Source organism: Myodes glareolus, chromosome 27, assembly GCF_982192425.1.
Source record: "Myodes glareolus chromosome 27, mMyoGla1.1, whole genome shotgun sequence".
In the NCBI taxonomy this organism is placed as follows: domain Eukaryota; kingdom Metazoa; phylum Chordata; class Mammalia; order Rodentia; family Cricetidae; genus Myodes; species Myodes glareolus.
In genome coordinates, this window is record NC_142052.1 from 43001712 (window position 1) to 43019848 (window position 18137).

The 18137-nt window shown below is 46.9% G+C and overlaps 1 protein-coding gene across 1 annotated transcript in view; it reads right to left on the bottom strand.

Annotated features, from left to right (window-relative positions):
• Positions 1-18137, bottom strand: part of LOC148117707 (aldehyde oxidase 1) — a 51126-nt gene that overhangs the window by 7133 nt on the left and 25856 nt on the right. Inside the window, exons 19-31 of the mRNA XM_087902371.1 lie at positions 17948-18070; positions 17222-17318; positions 15953-16077; positions 14444-14577; positions 13491-13578; positions 10729-10815; positions 9771-9962; positions 8213-8440; positions 6284-6379; positions 4196-4324; positions 3504-3578; positions 3156-3208; positions 2059-2173 (exon numbers count right to left, since the gene is read on the bottom strand). Of these exons, the coding sequence (XP_087758497.1) occupies positions 2059-2173; positions 3156-3208; positions 3504-3578; positions 4196-4324; positions 6284-6379; positions 8213-8440; positions 9771-9962; positions 10729-10815; positions 13491-13578; positions 14444-14577; positions 15953-16077; positions 17222-17318; positions 17948-18070 (1542 nt within the window). The remainder of the gene's footprint in view (positions 1-2058; positions 2174-3155; positions 3209-3503; positions 3579-4195; positions 4325-6283; positions 6380-8212; positions 8441-9770; positions 9963-10728; positions 10816-13490; positions 13579-14443; positions 14578-15952; positions 16078-17221; positions 17319-17947; positions 18071-18137) is intronic.

The following is an 18137-nucleotide window of genomic DNA, read 5'->3' on the forward strand; positions in this document are numbered from 1 at the left end:
AACCAGCAATGTCTGCAGCCCTGGGTAAGAGGGCTTCTATCTGGGGATGAGATAACCAAGCGGGACAGACAGAGGAATGGCAGGACCCAGGACTGAGGACGGCAGGCTCTGCCTACTCTCCGGCCTTGTGCCCAAAGCCTTCGAGGGACACAGATAAAGCACCTCTGCCTTCCACACATCCTATGCCTAATGTCGCTGATTGTAACAGACGGACTTGTAGGGATGGCTTCCCACAAGAAACCTCCACTGGGAGACCATCCAGGCCTCTCCATAGTAGGGAGCTGAATTTTAGATAAGGAAGGACTGCAGTCTACCTGGCAGGAAGAGGTTTAAGTCTCTGCTGTGGTACAACTGCAATCTGGTCATGGAGAGATCAGTGAAGGGAACGTGGTCTAGTTAACCCTGAGCAAGGCACCTGTAATGCTGGCCATGGCAATGCTGATCAATGCTAGCAGGAAACCAAGGCCCCTAGAAAGCACATCTCAGAGGTGGACAGAGATGGGTGGGGCCTTCAACCCATCTAACTGGGTGGGTAGCACAAGAATATCTGCCTGGTTGGGGTAGAGGGATTCACAGTATGTGGGGCCTTCCATTGGCTCGGTCTATGATGCTTCCAGAGAGCTAACAGTCTCATGGAATTACCCAGACTCCCTCCAGCCTCTACCATGACCTGATCAAAACCCCTGAAAGGAAGTGTCGAGGCTTCTTCCTTCTTGGAAACCCCTCCACTCTGAAGATTCTCACTTTACCGTAACTCCCCACTGCGCTGTAATATTATTTGCGAAGCTTGCTTCTGCTTTGCACAATAGTCCCTGTCTTTAATTTCAGCTGGAGTGAGAGAACGACCTCCGAGCCACTGCCCCAGGTCTGTCTGTGGTAACCGGGAGTGTCCAGCCGTTCAAAGCTTCAGAAGCTTAAGCGGGTCAACGAAGGTCCAATTACACTAAAACAAGCAAAGAAACAAGACCCCCATCCAACACCAGGTTAATTATTCCTGCTCTGAGCTCCCACAAGGCCAAGACATAAGAAAAACATAAACGGGTATGCTCCCACCGACTTTTTATTTGAGGGCAAAGGGATTCAGAAATTAGTTAGCAAGAGAGAACACTCAGCGTAGCGCGGGACAGCCACTCTAACCCAAGAGTCGTGCTTGAAGTGACAGTCCTTTGCTTCCCCAAAGAGCTGCAGTCTGCGCTAGAATCAAGACAGATCTGATATTCTAGCAGGGAGGATCAATGAGGCTACCCATAATTTCAAAGATAAGGCTGACTATACTTTCAAAATTGATGCTAAGAAGATGTTAAATGAAAAGTTATGTGTAACAATCTAAGAACATAGACACAAAGTTTTGGAAATATCAAAGCTGGAGCTTGCTTCTTGGTAGGTTCTGGAACAGATTGTCACTAACTTAGTAGCTTAGTGACATGACGTTGGTAAGGCTACCCCAGTCCCGTTTGATGGATCTGTGATAATTTATTATATATTGGTCAATGGATGCATTCTTTACCATAAAAGGCCTAGTACAAGAAAGGAGGTCAGGTCCTTGAAGCTCTTGTTTGTGCCCAGGAGTGTGCATCTACACCCCACCCATCCCCTAAAAGTATAAGATGACACTTAAGATATCCAAGGAGAGGGCAAGATTGACCACTGCCTCTCCTGAGCTGCCCCGTGGTTCTTCTTAACAAGCTGTGGACACCTGTGGTACCCTTCAAGAACATCATGCTACGACACTTCTCATAAGAGGTCAGGATGGCTATTGAGGAAAGAGTCTACATAGAAGCTCTTGTCTGGCTGTTTTGAAGTCATTTCTTTCCTATTTCCAGTTAAAACTGAAAGAAGGAAAGACCTAAAGAGAAGGATTATTGTTTTCCTCAGAAGGTGTTATACCATGGAGGAAACTGGTGGGTTTCATTTTTTTTCTAGCAATACAGAGAGATCACCCTTAGGGCTAATTCATGGTGCTGTGTCCACACACGAGCTTCCTTCCAGTAGGCAGCATGTGTGGAAATTTTAGCATCTCACCAGTACAGTCAGGGGACATTCCCTGGTGGAACTGACCTTGTGGTTCCCAGTCAGGCAATCTATTTCCACCTCTGAGCAGGCAGCTCCAAACACAAAATACTCGAAGGGATGGCCTTCCCCTGTCTCCCAGCTCATTTCTGCATCATAGCCCCTGAAAGAAACAGCATTGTTGAGGAGCACTGTTCAGTGAACAAGTCCTGCAGTCTCAGACAATGATGATTAATCCAGCAAAAGAGAGCTGTGCCACTCAGAGGAGGACCTGAGTCTAGGGACATGCCAGCACCTAACTCATGCCTAACACATGTGTCCAAAAAACGCATCTTCTATGGTCCTCAGATTGAAGGTTCAGCCTGCATCTTAAGCAAATGCCATTTCAAAAGGGCCTTACTGCCTGCTTTCTCTCCCTCAGGATCCAGGATTCAGTGTTGCCTGTGAGGAATCAGGTCCCCTGCTCCCATGAACTGGCTCTACGCTTGCTCCATCCCCCTCTCTTCAGTAAGAACAGGTGAATGTCAAAGAGGAAAGATGTGCAGGCCAGCAGCCTGCTAAGTCCTCTCCCCTGTCTCCCCTCTGTCCCCAGCCTGGAGGTGGCCATGAAAAACCCTACCAGTGTCTGTTCCTGACAGGTAGCTGGAGTCCCAGGCAGAGAGAGAACAGGAGCTAAGACCCTGCCTGTCTCAGCACTCAGGCTCCATGGAAACATTCAATCAACGGTTTCCTAGGAGTTGGGATGCTCAGGGCTCCACAGCTACTCAGATCTCTGTTTGCTAACGCAGGAGGCGCCAATCCTATATTTGGCTTCGCTTTCACCCATACTCTTGTGTCTTAACTTCAGGGATAAATTGTGCTCTCAGCAAAAGTCACGGCTGTGGATTTCAAGCACCAGTTCCCCGAAAGCCACATCATGGCCACAGTACGATCCAAATCAGCACCAAGTTCACAGATGCAAACTATTTTCCCCAGAGAAGGTTGTCTGGGTACTTGGATTAACTAGCAGACAAAAGTTTCTTCCCACAGCAGGCTAACTGAATATAGTGCGTCAGGCTGGGGGCCAGAATCGCAAATAGAACTGAAATCTTCCTCAAGCTCATACTGGTATTTTCCATGACACTGGATTGCAGGACCAGTCTTACCTGAAATATCCGACAGCCGAGAGGCTGATGCTTTGGTCAAAAGCTGTCTGCGCCTGGGAGGGACCAGCAGAGCAAGATATAAGAAGGATTCCCAAGAGAATTGTTTAGGAGTTTGGTTTATCTCCACCATGTCTTAGGTATGACAGTCACAAGGATGGCCCGAGATGACCCTTTCCCGCCACCAATCTCTGTCTACAGAAGCAATCATGGCTCCCTGGGTGTAGTAGCCACACTTGCTCAGTGCACATGGTTGTAATAAGTGTCTGCCTTTGATTACCCTCTCCATAAACATAACCCGCACTTATTTCTCTCCCCTCTCCTCTCACACAGACAAGCGGTGACTCTCACCCAATCCTTCCACGTTCCCTGAGGATTCTTGTTGATGATGGGTTGAAGGCGTTTTAGAAGGGTCTGGCAGGCATCCTGTAAGTGATTTTAAGTTACAATTCTAATAATTTCATGAAGACATCAACGTCAAAACAACACGGTATGTCATCCCACAGAGTTACTTCAACAGTACAGAGGAACAGAAAGACATAGGGTATCCATGTAGAGGATGGCATGAAAGACTTCATGCAGGGATGTTTGCATGTGTGAGCAGGTCAGACATGCGCTGGTGTAAAAGACAGTCACCTTACATACCACACTAGGTCAACACTTAACAGAAGGACCATTGTATACAACCAAACACTGAATGCAGAACATTAATCTTCTGGGCACGTTTGTTCAGGTTTCAAGAAGCCAAAGTGAAAGGCAATGAAGTGGGATGGAGAGAGGGCATCACCTAAAGGTCTGGCAAGAGGTGGGAATATGACTGAACACAGATGGGGGAAGACATTGAGGGTTTGGGGCAGAATTAAGAGGACTGGTGACCAGCGGAGCAGCCGGCACAGAACTGCTGGGTGCTGTGTCCCTGCTGGGTCTGTGCGCCTGCCCCGCCCTGTACTGAGCAGACTTGGGAGATGAGCTTCTCTTCTGATCTCCAGCCATGGATCTGACCCCAAAGGGCTCCTGAATGATGCTACTTTAGCAGGCTTTACCTTAACTGCCAACCCATTGAGATCGGCCACCACAGACCCTCCAGAGGCATTGGTGTTGGGGACGGTTTCTGTGCTTGTCCCACGCAGGTGGACACTGGACATTGGCATCCTTAATTCACGGCTGACCACCTAGGTTTGAAACCAAGTTTCCTTTCAGATACTTTGGTTAGTTGTAGCCCTGTGCTCAGATGTAGTTGACACAGAACATATATGTAACCCTTAAATACAGGACAGGGATGAGGAAGCAGAACCCTGAGCTCCTTCAAGTACAAAACCCCTGTCTTCTAAAACCCTGGTGGCTAGCTCGTCTGGACTCCAAGTTCTAAACACATTTTCTTTTCTGCTGATTTTCTCCTGTGAAACAAAGTCAGGAAAAGGCTCCAGGCAAGTGCAGGGGAGAAGCTTCATCCCCGTCTCTGTGTTAATGAAACCAGCGCTGTCAAGCTGCTTCACCACCACACTTTGCAAAATCCTAGCCAAGAGGACATCCCTTTAGCAGGAGCTGCCTGGTTCTCCATGCAGTTCTGAAAACACTGCAGGAAAAGAACACTCCTCAGGAGGACTCGGGCCTCGGGAACACGTGCACCACGGGAGAGGGGATGGGGCTGGGGCCTCTGAGGGCCAGCATGGGGATTAGAGGTTGCTTTGGTTTATTATTTTACTGCTGGGGAAAATCATTATAGTTGGTTCAAATTAACCTCTCTCTGGCTAGCAGTAAGCTTGATAGAGTTTTTTTCACAACTTGTCCAAGACGCAGGCATTCTGAACCCTCTCATAACATCAGGGTCTCAGAGTACACAGGCTCTCAGCGTAAGGACTTCGACTCAAGGAAAAAAAAAACACAGAAAACTCACTGAAAAATAGAATGAAGAACTCTCAAGTTCTAGCAGCATGAAACCAACCAACCAACAAACAAAATTCCCTGCACAGCCCTTGTCCCTGTAATTTAAAAAAAAAAAAAACCTAAATGACATCACTTGAGCTGCTTTCATTCACCTGGCAAATTATCCAATTATTTCAACAAGTCATCAAATTGAGTGTCAGTAAACGGCACAGTGAAACAACAGACACTTTATGGAAAACAATTTAGCAACCACTTGTCAAGTAATTCCAAATGCCCGTACCCCATGATTCAGTAATTCGTCTGCTGGTGAGTCATGTTAAGAAAACAGGAGAGGATCGTAGGTATATTTTGAGAAATATTCATGGAATAGTTCAATAACTGGGGTAGAGTTACTTATAAATGCACCCCCAGGCAGCCATTGAAAGTCATGATTGCTAAGAATGTCTTTTGCTTGTCTGTTTTGCTTTTGAGACAGGATGAGTTTGGTCTGAGTTTGATCCCCCTGCCGTAGCTTCCAGAGGGCTAGGATTATATGCAGGCGCAGGTGCGGCAAATTGTGAAGAATTTGCAATGACAGGAAGCAGTGTTCTTCTGTGTAAGGCTGGTTGCAAAAAAAAAAATCTGACAATGAACAGCATTACAGCAGCAGCATCTTAGCAATTTTTGTAGTAGGAAAATCAGCTGGATGGTGGTGGCACACACCATTAATCCCAGCACTTGGATGGCAGAGGTAGGAGGATCTCAGTGAGTTCGAGGCCAGCCCGGTTTACAAAATGAGTTCTAGGACAGTCAGGACCGTTACACAAGAAACCCCATATTGGGGCGGGGGAAATCTGACAAAATAGAAGGACCCTAATGTAGAATTGCTAATGCACACTGGCTAGAGATATCAAGTCTGATTCATATTTCTGATTTTTCAGGTGAAGAAAAATTACAATCCCTCTGAATTTACACATCTTTTCACCATCTAACAAAAACACAGAAAAGGACAATTCAGTTATCAGTCATCGAAATGGTAGCAGAAAGCAAGCACAGAGCCATCCTCATCAATAAAACAAAACCATCTCTTTTCTGCCATTCAGTAATTGACATATTTACCTGATTTCTGCTAACAGCTTCATGCTTAAACTGTCAAAGCTACAGTGTCCTACCCTTTTATCTTGGGACAGTGATGGATGCTCACAGTCTTTCATGAACACATCTGTATGGACATAGTCAAGAGAACCCAGTGTTTGTAGTCTTACCTGAATCATTTTAGTGTGGACGCCCTGCCCCATCTCAATGCCTCCATGAGTGACCAGTACTGAGCCATCGAGATAAATGTGAACCAGGGCGGCGGCCTGGGGAGGGGATGAAAAGAGACGAATCAGAAGAGACGCTGAAATGTCTGTGTAACTAAAACACTGTCCACCGCTCCTTCCAAGCCTGTTGATATATACATACGTATATGTGTGTGTCTGTGTATGTATATATATATATATACATATATATATAATGTGTGTATATGTACAAACACACACACACATATGTGTGTATGTATTAACTTATGCCAGGGTAACAGCAGAGCTAGTGCTGCCTAGTGATCACCCCAAAATGCTAATCCAAATAAGTTAGATAGAGAAACGTTTATTGTTTGTTTGAAAAGTGACCCAGAACCACCCTACACCAGTGGTTCTCAACCTTCCTAATGCTGCAACACTCTAACATAGTTCCTTATGTTGCAGTGACCCCCCCCACCACAAAATTCTCTCATTGCTACTTCATAACTGCAATTTTGCTGTTGTTAGGAATCATAATGTAAATATCTGATATGCAGGATATCTGATCTGTGATTCTCAGAGGCATCGCGACCCACAGGTTGAGAACCACTGACCTGAGCCATCTTGGCACAGAGCTGCAGACCTCTGGAGTGTTGGCCTGACTGCACAGCACCCCCGAATGCTGCAGAAGCCACCGAGCGGCCCACAGAATATAAAGCTCATCTACTCAGAAGCAGTTAGACTAAGGGACCTAGTTTACAACTGACGAGGGTGCGGCTTCTGCTAAGTCTTATTGGGGTAGAATTGTCCACTGTGGAAACTAATTCAGTGTGTGACTGTGATTGTTTATCTAGAAGGTGACAGGATAAAGATGGGGAGAAGAAGGGATCCTCCTACTCTTTGCTCATGGTCTTCTTGCTCCCTCCAGACACAGCCAATGAGTCCAACAGCCCTACCCATTCCTGGTTCTCCTTCCATGAGACTCATGCAAATGGAGGAGGCATACCCAGTGACGTAAGGGCTCGGCTGCATCTCTGTGTGCATGCACAACATAAACACATGCATGAAGTAAATTAAATAAGGAGTCCCCATTGCTGCTATACAGCAAGCTAGAACACAGCTGTCCTTCACCAGTGAGTACACACAAGTTCTATTCAAAACAGACGCAGATAGAGTAAGTGGGTTTAGGGGCTAAGCAAAGACTGATTTAGCCAGCTAAAGGAACCAGGACGGCAACTCCAAGTCTTTTCTCTTTAAAGATATAAGGAGAGCCGGGTGGTGGTGGCGCTTGCCTTTAATCCCAGCACTCAGGAGGCAGAGGCAGGTGGATCTCTGTGGATTCGAGCCAGCCTGGTCTACAAGAGCTAGTTCCAGGACAGGCTCCAAGGCTACAGAGAAACTCTGCCTCGAAAACCCATTAAAGAAAAGAAAAAAGAAAAGAAAAGAAAGTTACAAGGAGAAACAACTCCTAAAATTGTATTTAAAAAGTTAAATAATTGACGTTTCCTGGTTTAGCTGACCCTTATCAAGCAACAAGTAGGGCACCCAGTGCCCCACAATTTCCCATTTCTACTTCATGTCTAGAAACACCAAGTCCCAGTGGGAGAAGAGGAGTTTCTTACTGGACACATGAAGAGGACCCCGAGCAGGTATCTCAGCTGTTTAGCATCAGCCAGCAGTAAATCATGGGAGCCCCATTTCCCTCCAAGAATGTCCCTACCCACGGTGGGGAGGTAAGCAGAAGAGCCATTGTGTCCCAGAGTAATGCAGCTTAGGCTAAACCCAGCCTGGGTGAGGTGAAACATCTGGTCCCTGCCATCACACGACTGATCCAACGTGAAGGACATTCCCTCGACACCTCTGTTTCCCAGGTCTCTGCTGGGTGACATTCCTACCTGGGTTCCAAGAACTGACCTGTCCCATGGCTACTGTGAAAAGACCCACAGGAAACTTCAGGGGAATCATGGCCAGCCCCCTCTTCTTCCAGGAATTCTCGGCATTGAATTTTTCTACAGCTGTTTTTCTCGTAGCATAAGAAGACTTGGCCATGCATTCTCTCCAACACTCCAGGAGGGGCTTGGCATTGATCTCTTGCTTGTAGTGGGTATAATCGATTGGCTTGTACATGTTTATGGTTCGAACCTATGGAAGGAGAGGAGAATGAGAACTGAGGGGAAGCTCAGAAGCCACAGTTTGTTCACCCCCTGTCCTCTTCCTCCACTTCTGTCCGTCCTGAAAGGGCCAACTTATGTGCTGCCCCATTGTCGCTAAAGCCCTTCTCAGGTATGACATTTTTCTTATCCCCCACTCAGAATCACATCAGCTATGCTAGACCCTCTTGTTTCTATGCCATTCTTGTTAAGGTTTATAGGATGGAGTTCCTGGCCTCTGTTCCCGTGTATCTCCGTATGGTCCAGGTACATTCTCGACTCTCAGTGCTTGTATTTGTGGGCATCTGTTGAAAGGGGCCCAGGCTATGCAACCTAGGTTATGTAGATGCTATGGCGAGATAGGACCACTTATTCCCAAAGCCAACCCACAGGGATATTTCTCTAAATTTAAGTGAAGGCTAGGAGGAAGGACGGATGAGAATACTCTGTAAATTCTTAGAGAGTTTCATGCATGCGCACTGCACATTTTAGCTGCTTCCCTTCCCGTTGTCCCCTGTAGCCCCTGGCCCATCCCACTGAAACCTTTTTCCTTCCCAGGCTCTCCCACCCATGCAGGCATTGTATGAACAACTCTACACAACTCCTGCGGCTCCTGCAGACTTGGGTGGGAGGTTATTTTCTGCAGCATGGGCAACTGACTAGTGGTTACACCACTGAAGAAAGCGGCGTGCCCTGCCGAGAGCAACCCTAACAGCCATTACTCCCTCAAGGCAGGGTGAAGCTGCATGATCTCCTTCCATGACCCATGATGAAATGCTGACTGGCTCAGTCTTAGATAGGTCTTACACAGGAAACCACAAATGCACAGATTCGGATCTACCCAGAAGTCTAACATCCTGAGTAGACTGTGACTGTCCTCTCAGAACCAGCGACTCAGCTCCTCACCCGAGAGCAAAAACCACCAAGTGTCTTCTATTCCTAGATGAAAAATCCTCACAATTATGGCCAGCTCCCCCCACAGCAGACAGAGGCCATTATAAGCACACACTCTCCCCAGAAACCCATCTAGAAATTGCCCAGATCCCTGTAAGAGGAAAAGTGGAACGAAATGCAACATGACATTGGAGGGAATGTAGATTTTAAGAGATCTACATTCCTATCGACAGGAAGGGATATCTTTGAGTATCTCTCCTCTCACTCCTGCTACCAAAAATAAGAGGACAGAGGCAACAAGGGCTGGACAAACTCAGGCCAGTAATTTCCTCCCTGGATCACCTCTCTAATTCTGCACCTGGAAGGACCCTAAGCCTTCCCAGCTCAGATAGTCAGCATCTTTTATATATGAGACTAGAGAGGGTTACCTCTTCAGGGGACAGGCCACATTTGATTGCCACTTCTGTGATACAGACTTCGGTGACCAGCCCTGCCTGAGGAAAGCCGAACCCACGGAAAGCCGTGTTGGAGGGAAGGTTGGTTTTGCAGACTCTGCCCCGGCAGCGTAGGTTAGGGAACTTGTAAGCATTTTCCATCTTCAGAAGTCCCATTTCAATCACCTGCAGAAACCCAGAATGGGCGTGAGAAGACTTGGGCCTCCTGTGCACGCCCTACCATGCAGACACCTCCCGGTGGAACCAGGCTGGGAACAGCTCCCTCTTCACATCTCAGCACAAACACTGAAATACCTGACACCCTAGGTCAATACAGTTTGCTTTAAAATAATTTTAAAGTATTTGCATTCTTCTCAATTATTGTCTTTGATTTTCATGCTTCAGAGCAAATGAATTTTTCAAGTTCCAGAAGCCTTGGATATGTTCACATCCTTAAGCACTGGGCCTATAGACTGAGGCAGCCTAGAAATTGAAAAGGTGTTCTGGTATCTGTTTTAATGCATGGATACTTAACCAGAGAAATCCTTCCTTCTACCAAATGTGGATACTTAGCAATGTCTGAACACAGTTTTGGCTGCTCAGATTGGGAGCTGGCAATACAGGGTCATCGACAGGTCAAGGATGCTGGTGACATCTCATAGTACACAGGATGGCCCCATAAAGAGTCACACAGCTGGAAATATCCACAGAGCCAAAGCTGAGAGAGCTCGGTCAGTGCTCACAGCTGGGTGTGGGCAGCAGGGAGAGGAAGCAGAGACACAAATTTGGCCACGGTCTCATCTCCACTTGTGGTTTGCAATAATTCTATGCTACTGTGCAGTGAGAGACTGCGTACTTTTCTTAAGTGTTACATAAAGAGTAAATGGTTCCTGAGTGGAGTCATTTCCTGTCACACTCTTCAGAGAATGAAAACCTCCTTTAAAATGCTTACCCATAACGACTCATCCAGGGAGCTCCCTCCATTGCAATAATGCTCCATGTCCAGGGCCACGATTCGGCCATCCTTCATGAATCCCACCTGCAGGCAGGGGGCAGAGAAATGCCTGCTGATGCTGGCTCAGGGGATCAAGACTACAGAAAGTTTACTTAGTCATACTTTGGAAAGCTTCACAGAGTCAGTTGGGCGTCTGTTTCTTTGATATGGAGTCAGCTTAGTGACCCTAGGAAAACACTGGGTGGCAGTTAATCATCAGCTCAACAGATCTGGAATCGTCTCTGGACATCCCTGGAGGAATCATCTTGATTGAGTTAACTGAAGTAGAAAGAGCAACCCTGATGGTGGGTGGCGTCATCCCCTTGGCTTAGGTCCTAGGCAGCTTCAGAGGAGACCAGGAGCTGAGCACAGCTCTCACACTTCCCTTCCTCCTGACTGTGCTGCAGTGGGAACACCCTTCACACTCAGCCCCTGCCCTCTCCACACCTTCGCCATGATGGGCAGTTCCCTCCCAACTAGAAATCAAAATAAATCCTTCCTCCTTTAAGATGTTAGGAGGGTGCTTTGTCACAGCCATGGGAAACGCAGAGAGTACACTGTGGAACTTCTTTGCCTAGCATTGAAATGGAAATAAATCAGGGGATTGCAGAAGAAGAAGCACAAAAGCTCATTAGACAGAGCATCCGTGTTTCCATGTAAATATCAATCTCATTCCCAGTCCTCACACTGCTCTCCACCACTGAACTTCACTGCCATGGTGATGGTGATGTAACTATAGCCCAGCCTTTTTAATGAAGGTGCATTTAGGTGAAGGGCATTCCTGTTTCCGTGTCCTGTTTTCCTTTCTTCCCCAAACTTACACAAACCAGACCACCAACTTCTTGCCAGAATGCTCACTGCTTTCTGACTTTTTCTTCTAGAAATCTCTAGGCTGTCTTCTGTGGCCTTCTTTGTCACATGGTGCTAAGGTTTCAACAAGCACTGTTTTATTGTATACAGTATACTCCGGAGCTCATCTGGTCCATATCCTACAACTACATCTCCACTCTACCGCTTCCTGCCTGCATTCATCCTGCCTCCTGAGCCACATCCCGCTCCATCCTCTCACTCTCAGGCCATCCTGCCTGCAGGATCACAATCCTCCTGTGAGGACTCAAACCAGTTACGGCTGTAACTCATCAACCATCAACTCAGTCTCACTGTTCTGTGTGAGGTCAAGTTGAAAGTCATTACTCTGAGGCTTTGTGTCTCCCTCAGGCTGGCATCTGGGCACACAAGACTCCATTTCCTACCCAGGGAGGTGGCAAAGTCAGTCTCAAAGACAGAAGCGAAGTCCCTCACTTACAGGGCTGGCTCCTGATATATCAGCCTCATGAGTGTGCCTTTGCCCACTGCCTTGTGTAGATGGCTCCGTGCAGGACTCAGAGACCCTGTACAGGGCTCTAATAGAGCCCTTGGGGACGATGTCAACATCGTGTCTACTTGTGCATCATGGTAGACAATAAGTACATGTGGCCACTCTGCACTTGAAATATTATTAATGCCACTGTAGAACATAACCTTAGTTTAATTGTATTTTGTTAATGTAGATGTGAATTTAAATAGTGGCATGCACCTCGTGGTTATAGCATTAGAGAGTGCAGTCTGAAGGGATAAAGTCACCATTAGAGAAACGGGTCCCGGAATGACTAGAGCAGGTCCTCCCTCCCCAAATGTATGCAGGCTACAAGGCATACCTAAATGAGAAATGACATAATAAAGGCTTAAGATTCTGACAGATTTTGATTATTTGTTAAAGCTCTCAGACAACTTTACAATGTAAAATAGTCTTTTAAAAGGCAAAAGATAATTTCTATGATAAAAACTTTTCTAGGAATATCTGGGTCACGGTTTTTCAAGATACGCTTGATATATTAAAAAATGAGGAACAATTTGCAAATAATTGCAATTTTATATAGCACTATTGTTATAAGAATTATTCTATTTTTGCCTTTTCAGTGTGAAAAGAATGGTTATCAGATCTCCATTCATGGACAAGCACAGTCAGAGGTTTTCCAATTATTCACTCAACAATGCACAGTTCTAGCTGCTGGTTCTCTCTTTCTCTCTCTCTCTCTCTCTCTCTCTCTCTCTCTCTCTCTCTCTCTCTGTCTGACATCTGTGAGCAAAGCAGGAAATCTCATTAAACTGGACGGTAATTCAGCTGGAGCACAAGGAGTGGGGAAACAGATGATCGATCTGTCCTGGCTGGTTTTTATGTCACCTTGACACATGCTAGAGTCACCTGAGAGGAGGGAACAGCAACTGAGAAAATGTCTCTATAAGATTGGGCTGTAGTCAAGGATGTAGGGCATTTTCTTAACCAGGGATTGTTGGGGGAAGGCCCAGCTCATTGCAGTGATGCCAACCTGCGCTGGCGGTCCTGGGTCCTATAAGAAAGCAGGAAGAGCAAGACATGGGGAACAAACCATTCCTTCATGGCCTCTGCATCAGCTCCTGCCTACAGGATCCTGTCCTGAGTGAGTTTCTGCCCTAACTGCCTTCAATGACTGACTGTAACAGGGAACTGTGGGTAAATTAACCCTTTCCTCCCTAAGGTGCTGGGTCATGGCATTTCATCAAGGCAGTAGACACCCTGACGAGGGCACATCTGTTGATGTGCGTTTTCTCCCCGGCAGAGCAGACAGACACTGCCATCTGCTTTTATAGAATATTCCATCTGCAGCACAACTCTTTTCCCGGCTCCTTCTCCTGCTCACTTTATACTTTCCAAGGTAAGGGTGGCGGCCTCCAGTTATTAACATGTCTTCTCCTCTTTCCAGAATGCAGCGGACTGCGCGACCGTGTCTGCCACAGAAAATAAAGAAGCATGAAACAAGCGAACGAGTGGGCTAGCGATTATTCCTCAATGATAGTATGCCTTGTAGGTGTGTTGGCTCCAAGGCAATTTCCTGCTGTGGGAAATCCTACCCCACTTTGGGCGTGGTCTCGTGTGCTACACAGGCAGATGTAGGGGCATGCGCGCCTCTTGGCTGCTGGATTCAGTTCCAGTTTCCTGTGTACACAGAGAACTACTGATTGCTACTCTTTCTGTGAGTTTATTCCCACATAAGTAAATCTTCATCTCGGGCTATTGTGGGACTCTTTTGTATGCTAACAATTTCCTATGGTGAGGTTTTGAGAGAGACAAATAAATGGAAGCTTAACCCAGAATATGTCTACTTAATTCAAGAGAGAGGACAGAGAGAGAAAGAAAGGTAAACACAGCAAGCTGAGGGGAGGAAAGAGGGAGGTTGATTGATTTGGGGAGACTATGCTGGTTACAATAGCTGATCAATAAGCATACAGCTCAGACTCTCGGTGCTCAAGACAAGTCACCCCATCCACCCCGGGCCTGTTCCTGTTGACTTTCCAAGTACTGTAATACTTCATTTATTTGCTCGTTTATTATTTATTTTGTTTTTTTCTTAGACAGGGATTCTCTGTGTAGCCTTGACTGTCCTAAAACTCATTCTGTAAACCAAATTGGCCCTGAACTCAGAGATCCTCCTTCTTCTGCCTCCGAGAGCTGAGACTAATACCCAGCTCAAGAACAGTAATATTTTCACACTGATTTCCATCATATTTTTCAGTAATTGATACTTCTTTTGGTTCTTAAAAAAGACAAAGACGTTTCCTAAGCTGGCATCGGGTAACAGGTTTCCCCACTTACTTGCTGGCAGCAAAGGCGGTGACTGCAGCAAAGACACTGGTTTTGTCCACTTTTCCTCCAAACGCCCCACCAACACGCCTTACATGACACATGACCTTGTTTACTGAGAGCTTCAAGGTAGAGGCAACGACATCCTGGAGACAGTAACAGTTTTCATTAATTCCATCTTCAGCAAGACTTATGGCCATCACTGTTATACCCACAAGCTTGACAGGAAGTCTGTCCCCAAGTGCCTGGACCATTACACAGATGAATTTCATAATATTGAATATGATACACAAGTCATGAGGTTTATGTAGTTATGATCAACAACATAAAGGAAAAATGTCAAATAACCTTACCATCACCCACACCCATGCTCACGGTTAGCTCATTTGGCTAGAATCGCATTGCCCAACCCACTGTTAACATTAACTAGTTCTTTCTACAGCAGTGAAATAGCTCTGTGCCTACCAGACCTAAGGCCAGGGTATCTGTCCCACCCTCATCCCTCAGGGAGGTTTACTGAATCAGTAAGCTGCTGTGGTCTTCTAAGCTTCTCTATTCGCCCGTCTCTACTCTTCCTGTCCTTACTGGGAAACTGAGAATACCGCCCAGCTTGACTTCCCGGGATGTCTTGATCATCCTAACACTTATGGAGCATTTTGTCTAAACGACTGGTTTTTACTGAAGGGGAGCCCAAGATTAATGGCCCATTGTCACTCAGGAAGTGGAGCAAGAGAGCTGTGGACAGCAGTGATCCGGTCCCTCTTGGTGCTCTACCTGCCCAGTGCCCTGTTCACCCCCACACTCCTCCTCCTCTGGCTCCTTGGTGCCTCCTCACTGCTTCCAGGTCCCTTTGCTTTGCCTCCTGACTTTTACCTCAGTGCTTAGACCAGTGCAGGTGACATCATCTCCTCCCCTGCACGTGAGCTGCCTGAGACATGGGACAAAGGCATTCAGTGTTTTCAGAAGAGACCCATGGTTGAATGGCTGACTGGTGTTTGAACCGCGGAACTGCCAGGGATAGGCTCGCTTCCACCATCTAACAAGCCTCACTCCCATTACAGAGGCAAATTAAGGCTTCTTATTTGTAGGATTTCTGGGTGACTCGGACCCTCGCCACACTCTCCTTTCTCTCAGTTCCTTCACTCAGGTTATTTTTTGACTTAGTCACTTATTTTGTTTAGTGCATTGTCGCATCTTTTCTATTACTGTCTTCTAACTGCTTCTTGTAAATCAGGTCCCATCACTTGACAGGACAGGCTTTTCTTGTTTCCCTCTGTTCCTCAACAGCCAAGAGGACATCAAAAGATGCCCGCTGTTGCTGATTTTAAAGGTATGGATCCACAGACAAAGTCTACTCTCTACTTTAAGAAAAACTCTCTTCTATGTTAGGAAGCTATATGGCTGTTAATATCCAATTTAATATTTTAAATACTTAATTATTTTCTCTGCCTGTAAGTGTTCTCGGTTCATTTTGCTGGCAGAACCCATTTAGCAGCGCCCCTCCTTGGGACCCCGTGTTACCTGTATGTATTTGGGAAACTGTGTGGACACGTAGACGTCAATCTCTCCATCCTCTCCCTTGGGAACAACAAGCATGCTCTGGGTTTCCATATAGAAATGCTCCTGGCCTCCTATATGTATTTCACCTGTTACAGGACAGACTTAGAAGTCAGAAGCCGGCAGAAATAGCAGGCAGTCTCTCCCACCCACTCCCGTGGTCTCCGGACACAGAAACTCTACCAGAGTTTCTCACTAGAAACTAGAGTGTGAGCTCTAGACAGAGAAGCCGTACCGTGAAGGTGATGAATCCCAAATGCTCAGCTTCCAGGGTGAAAGCAGAGCTATAGAGGGGAATCTTGGACCTGTCTGTGTGCAGCCAGAGCCCTAAGGAAAGACCTTGAGTCTCTAGAGTCAAACTCCTGTGACTGGAGACTTCTGGGTCCCAGACGAGAGCTATATTGTGCTCTTCCTCATTCCTCCCCTAAATGTATCTAGTCCCTGAACCCTACGTGTAAGCTAATCTAAGAAGTATGACAGTTAATTGTCCAAAATCGAGTCACCGTGTCATACACAACAGAAACGGCAGCCAGAGGCCATTGGAGAGAACAATACCTGTGTATCTGCATTCCAGAACTGTCTCCCAAGCCCAACCCAAAGTGAAGAGGGCCTGAATGTAATGATTACACATAATTGTGATCTACCAAATATTGACACACGCCAGTCAGAGTGTGCCCGTGTTCTGCCGGCAATACTGCCAATGTCACTGGGCTTGGACAGAGCTTGGACAATCTTTTCTCCACCAACAAACCTGACCTTTCCCTTTGTTCTCCAGACAATAGGGTAGCCCTTCTCTGCTTCAATCTCCCCTACTAAAATCTCTAAATTTTGTATATTATCCCCAAATAAATCCCTTCATCATTTTATCTCTCTCTCTCTCTCTCTCTCTCTCTCTCTCTCTCTCTCTCTCTCTCTCTCTCTCTCTCGTTACAAACTGACAGAACTCCCTAAAGCTAGAGAGACAAAGCAGTGTGAGTAGGAACTTCAGGTTACAATAAAGGACCCCAACAGCAGTTGGCTCTCAGGGTTACTACTATCTTGTACCTCATGTTTGACAGGACTGGCTCTAGAGAAGCCAGAAATTCCAAAACACCCAAAGGAAAAGGCGGTGTGAACCGAGTCTCTGGGAGCAGCACCCCTGAGGCTGTGGGAGGGTTTCTAGAATGCAAGGCAAGCCCTAAACTAGACATGACCAGAAAGTTCCCTGCGGCTCACTGCTAAAGCAAGCTTTACCTTCAAGAATTTGATCAGCCATTTTGAAGGCTTCATCAACTTCCCCACACTCCAGCTTCCTTTCCGGCCCAAAGAAGGACTTGTGCTGTATGGCTTCCTGGAATAGGAATGGGGAGGAAAGCGAGGCTTCCTGGGTTAGAAAGCCTGGGAGTCCAAGCCCTGTGGGAAATGATCAGGTCTGGGTCGCATTCCTCTCGTGGAAGGAATCCAGGCATTCCTTCACTGGCCCTGGGATGCTAAGCTGAGAGCCAAGCTTCAGAGATTCTCCAGCAAGCAAATGCAAACGTGCCCAGTGAGTCCAAGGACGCAGCCTGCTCAGAAAACACCTAATACCTAGGAGATCCAGTACAGAACAATTGTGTTCCAGGCTGACTCAGACCGAGACAGAGTTATCCATCCATGGTCATTGCCCCCACTTCCTAGTATTTGACTCAGGGCCTCTCTGAGCATCATCCGTGGCAGGGCACACATACAGCTTCTGGGGACATGAGACATAGAAATGGCCTCCATGGCGTAAACACCTATAAATGCTGGCTAAACCACCAATGACTGGAGTCACTGGCTCTGTCTGCTAGAGTCACGCTCGTCCTGGAGGGCCATGAGCTTTTCATTTGCACAGGGCAGTGGGGCACCAGGGCTTGCCAGGGCACCACAGCCCTGGAAAGGACTGACTGCTCACACCCGCACTCTGGCCCGTGATCTGCCTCCATCAGCTTGATCTCGTACCTCAATAGTCAGGATCAGTGGCTCCAGGTCTTGGTAGGCGACCTTCACTCGCTTCGCTGCTCTTTTGGCCTGGGTCTCAGACTCAGCGATCACGGCGCAGACCAGATGGCCCACGCAATGCACCTGAGGGACGGAAAGGAGGCACACGCAGTTGGGCTCCTCTCACTGACTGTGGTCCTCGCCCCCACTC